The sequence below is a fragment of the Montipora capricornis genome, chromosome 11 (genome assembly GCF_036669925.1).
Source record: "Montipora capricornis isolate CH-2021 chromosome 11, ASM3666992v2, whole genome shotgun sequence".
Taxonomy (NCBI): domain Eukaryota; kingdom Metazoa; phylum Cnidaria; class Anthozoa; order Scleractinia; family Acroporidae; genus Montipora; species Montipora capricornis.
Genome location: NC_090893.1, coordinates 24,928,303 through 24,933,302, shown reverse-complemented (window position 1 = coordinate 24,933,302; position 5,000 = coordinate 24,928,303). Strand labels below are relative to the sequence as shown.

The 5,000-nt window shown below is 39.5% G+C and overlaps 1 protein-coding gene and 1 non-coding gene across 2 annotated transcripts; both read right to left on the bottom strand.

Annotated features, from left to right (window-relative positions):
- Positions 1 to 860: 860 nt before the first annotated feature.
- On the bottom strand, positions 861 to 932 carry Trnas-cga (transfer RNA serine (anticodon CGA)). The gene has a single exon. It is a non-coding gene; the product is annotated as a tRNA-Ser (tRNA).
- A 600-nt stretch (positions 933 to 1,532) lies between these two features.
- Positions 1,533 to 2,764, bottom strand: LOC138023550 (uncharacterized). Its single transcript, XM_068870552.1, has 2 exons — positions 2,490 to 2,764; positions 1,533 to 2,316 (listed from the first exon to the last, which is right to left on the bottom strand). Exons 1-2 carry the CDS (start codon positions 2,680 to 2,682, stop codon positions 1,856 to 1,858), a joined length of 654 nt encoding a protein of 217 aa, XP_068726653.1. The 5' UTR covers positions 2,683 to 2,764; the 3' UTR covers positions 1,533 to 1,855.
- Positions 2,765 to 5,000: the final 2,236 nt, after the last annotated feature.

Below are 5,000 nucleotides of genomic sequence, written 5' to 3'. Positions count from 1 at the left end.
ACAAGACTTTGTCGGACTGATGATGAAGCGTTGTGATTGGCTTATTTCTGAGTCACTGGCTATTTCAGTGTATACAGTTTTTTTTCCATATTAAATGTCTCCAAACACACGTTACTGTTCCAAGGCATTCTTGCTTACTATAGAAACAAAGAAAACTAAAAAATATATAAAAGTGTGCAGCGACTTAATGAAGGGAATTTGGTAACATTTTTTAAGCTTTCAAACCAGTTTGACTTAGCTATAGTAGGACAAGTCACAAGGACCATATTTGGTTCACTGTGGCTAGATGTTTGACAAAAATCGCGATGGAACTTAGGACTAGACGCAGGGACTAGTCCCCTAGTATCTGCCGACCATGAATTGACTGCGTTATTCATGTAATCTGGTAACAATCAGTTCTGTAGTTCTGGACTATTGCATTTCAGGCTTGAACTATCTTGTAGCTTTTCAAAGGCGAAACAGAGATCCTTTTCAGAGCTTTCGATCTAATGTGAAATCCGTATAAACTCCAATCGATCCAGTTCGATACAGAGCTCGATATTACTCGGCGACGCGAAGATATAGATTTTATTTTCAAGTGGTAAAAACAATATTGAGTGAGTAAAATAGTCTTCAAGTGAAGCTATGATCTTCGCAGTTATGTTCGCAATTTATACAATTGCGTAGAGAAGCCTGAAAAATTCAGGACTTCAACGGGGTTTGAACCCGTGACCTCGCGATTCCGGTGCGACGCTCTAACCAACTGAGCTATGAAGCCACTGACGTTGGGAGCTGGTCATTTGTGGGTTCTAATGGTCCCGTGAGGAATGAATCAATTATGAAATGGTATATGAAATGAATCATATATGATAATAAATTCCGGACTTCAACGGGGTTTGAACCCGTGACCTCCGATTTCGGTGCGACGCTCTAACCAACTGAGCTATGAAGCCACTGACGTTGGGAGCTGGTCATTTGTGGGTTCTAATGGTCCCGTGAGGAATGAATCAATTATGAAATGGTATATGATCCATATATGATTCATTTCATATACCATTTCATAATTGATTCATTCCTCACTGGACCATTAGAACCCACAAATGACCAGCTCCCAACGTCAGTGGCTTCATAGCTCAGTTGGTTAGAGCGTCGCACCGGAATCGCGAGGTCACGGGTTCAAGCCCCGTTGAAGTCCTGAATTTTTCAGGCTTCTCTACGCAATTGTATAAATTGCGAACATAACTGCGAAGATCATAGCTTCACTTGATTTCATATCCGCAGTTCATATATGATTCATTTCATATACCATTTCATAAAATAGTCTTATTTAACTTTCTTGCTGTTATTTTACATTTTAGGACTTTGGAGCACACAGTGCGCCGAGTTTAACTAACTCAATGCAAAGGGAATCTAGATATTGATTATTATTTTCCAGAATCTCGCTGTGACGGTAGTAGCTATGCTGCTTGTGCTTTCACGTTCAAACTTTTTTCCACGTCAACAGAAAGCGTTCAAATGCGAGGCAAACCACGATGATACAAAACAAGTCTTCCTTTATATGCCCTCAGTTTATTTGAAAGTGTGCAAATGAAATGAAAAACAAATCCCATATTTTATGTCCTTTATAGTTTAGATTATTGTTTCGTTATTATTTCTTAAGCATTTTAAATCCGAAAACCCTTTTCTTAATCAAGATACAAATAAGGAAAAAACCAGTGAAATTTCGAAATTTTTCCCATCCGCTCCAGGTTGGCATAGCAAAAATCCTGAAGACTGGTAGCCAAGATTACATTTGCGAGTAAAAAGCTATCATAATAAAAACCCCTTAACGAAGCTACAAAATCTGTTAGGATCTGGAAAAGCATTCCAGGATGTCTCAGATATAGATTGCATAAATATCGACGCAGGCTCTTCCCCCATTGTCTCCCTCGCTAACATTCATCAAATCTTCGCCATACCACAGGCGGAGCTTTTGGCCTGACTGGACCGAATAAGGGTTAAAAAACGACAACTCAAGCTCAGGAGAGACCGAGGTGTATCCGGGAACTTTGGACCATTTAGAACCTTGAGCAACAATGAACTGGCTTTGCGGCAAAAGAACATGATTGGTCGCAGTTGTTATGACAACGGCGATCCTGTCACCGGAGTAGTAGTCACCACAGCCCCAGTAGGACCAGTAGGAAACGTGGCGACTGTCGCACGTCACGTAACCGTACAAGTGAACCAATTTTACTGCAGAGAGCTTTCCACCAGAGACGTAGTGGACGGAAAATCTGCCAAACTCTTGATTCTTCGCACCAAAACAAACTGGAGCGAAATTCATCTTTCGCCATCGATCTGTAAATAGCAACAGAGAATACGTGTCGTATTAGTGAGGCTTTCGATTCGTGGATCTACACAGTGGCGCGGTCTGCGTGAGCATACTCACAGCCAATCTTATAGCCTGCCAACTTTTTTTCTTATTATGGTGCAATTGCTTTATAAATTTTACCCTTAAAAAAAATACAAACCCGAGTTGTGTTTCCCAACAGTTCTTCTGGTGATAAGCGAAGATTCTTGGAAAGCGTTTGAGAGTTCCGAGCTTCTCTTCTCAAGCAATCGTGGGTTCCGACCAGGCCCTTCACTCCTGTAAACTCCGGCTGGAATTTTCACAGCCAGCAAACCAAGGATAAACACGTAAACGCAAACTACAAAGGAGTTCATAATGTCAGGACTGATTTGTTAGTGTCGGCTTCTTCGCATATGTACTGGACTGAGTAACTCGAGTATGGGGTTTCGCCTTCTGCGCTATAATTTTAAGCCTCTCTAAGATCGTGTTGAAACAAGATTTTGTTTATCTTTTCTTTAGATTTGCAGTCTATTTTCAGCGATTGTATAAAGCACACTGCATTTTATATGCAAACAGAGTGTTTACCTTACAAAAAACACTGACAAACTTTCGTTCTGACTTCAAATATCGCGAGCACGAAGCCAGAACTCGACAAACTATATTATTCATCTACTAACAAATACTACTTGTAATTATATAAAGCAGGCAGGGCAATCAGAACAATCGTCTCGGCTTCATACAACATTTTAGTCTCGCGAAACTCACAGTGCAGCTGACAGTGGACAGTTCTGGCTCGCGTTTAGTTTAACAAGCGCCACGTCAACACAACTTAAGTTCTTCCTGTCCGTTATTAGCCTTGGGACGCTAATTAATTTGGGTTTAGAACTCGGAAAAAGCCATCCCCTTTTTCCCAATTATTCTCTCTCTGTCATACAAGCAAAGCATGTTTAAAATATTGAAAGAATGGGGGATTCGAAATCATATTTTTAGCATACAAAATTTACAAATGCAAATGTTAAGATCGGAAATTCTGATCACATTGATCGGTGTTCATTTTCCAAAAATCAATGTTTGTCTTCCGGCGTCGATAACAATTTGCTAATTGAATTATGAAACACAAAGCGCTAAATGCATGCTGTGATGATTCTTTGAAAAAAACAATCTGCTTTTATCCATAAATCACTGAAGAAACAAAAATGAATTTCCCAGGCTAACGAGTGAAATCCCAACTTTTCGAACCCTGACGGGTTTGCGGAATTCCCGATTATTTAAGCAGGCAAAAGTGTTAAGAGAAATTTACTCTTGTTTTTCCCGACCTCGCACGTTTTCAGTTGGACCAATTGATAATTCAGTTCACATATAGGTGGTTCGAAAGTAAATTCTTGATGTAGCGGTTGACAACAAAAACAACAGGATTGTGTTTGAGTTTGGCCGGACAACTTCTGACCATCGCTTCGACTTCCTGTTCAGCGGAGTCGGGAGAAAAAAAAATTGACGGATAACATTGAATCATGTAAAAACATCAGTACTTTGGAGTAAAATATGCGGGGAAAATATTGGGAAAATGCGCTCATAATTTTCGGGAAAACCCGGGTTATTTCTTCGGAAATGGAGTAGTCTAAACATTGTAGAATATTAGAGCTGTAGCCATTTGCTTTCCTGGCTCAAATAGTTTCTTAAAGATGTAGATGATATTAAGTGTGAAAAGTTGTTGTTAAGTCTATAGACTGATAACTTGTTCAGAATAAAAATTAAAACAAGATTATTAGAAACGTTTAGGTCTTTAAGTTCTTTAGAAGTTTCAGCGCGCATTTGTACGAGTTCTTAAGGACGTTCGCGCCAAAATCTTCCTACGGTGAGATTTTCTTCATTTCTCGCCTAGAGTTAGGTCATAAAGTACTTACTCCAAAAATGAAAAAAAAAATGGGGGTCACCGACTTTGTTTCGGAGAAAATGACAGTTGAAAAATGCCTTAATTTCGAGAAATCGGTCATAATAGCGAGATGTAGGCTCATCCGCTCATCCATCGAAAATCATAAAAATAAAGTGTTGGAGTGAAAGTTTCCGTGCATAGGTTTTTAGGAGTGAGATTTTTAGATAATTGTATGCCGCTAGGGATGTGGTAAACAGTAGAGTTCATCCTCGACGAGCGTTTTCATAAGCTCTATCCGTTGCAACCACTACCGGAATTCGATGGCACGAGGAAAGAAAATGTTAAAAAAAGATAACTTCTTACGGTGAGAATTTTTTCATTTCATCACATTTTGTAGATAGTAAGTAAAGTAAGTGATTCATGATTAAAAAAATAGGGGTCACCGATGATCTGAACGAGTAAAATCGATGTGATTTTGCAAAGCTCTTGGAAAAGTTCGTTTGTCACGCTTTTGCGTGACCTGTCGGGCAAGGACTGGAATCCAAGAGAGGATCGATCGTTGAAGAGATGAAAGGTTTTTACCGAAAAAAAAACCTTTCTCGAGCATAGCAACGAAGTTTTAAGCAGGGGTCATCTTCATTTCGTTGGTGTTTTGTATAATATCTCTCCATTGCCGTCATGCTCATCCTCTGGAGTGTTTTTTTTTGTGAAATTCAATCGCTGATTGTTTCCACGCAGGTCCGAACTATTCAAGCGGACGAGGACGAAAATACTGCTCAATTTTCACGAAAGTAAAGGAAAAGAACTTTGAAAACATGC

Bases quoted from the DNA above. Each gene is read 5' to 3' on its own strand.
- LOC138023550 (XM_068870552.1), bottom strand. From the start codon at position 2,682: ATGAACTCCTTTGTAGTTTGCGTTTACGTGTTTATCCTTGGTTTGCTG. The intron at 2,317-2,489 runs GTTTGTATTTTT...TGCTATTTACAG, and splicing joins TGTTGGGAAACACAACTCGG to ATCGATGGCGAAAGATGAAT.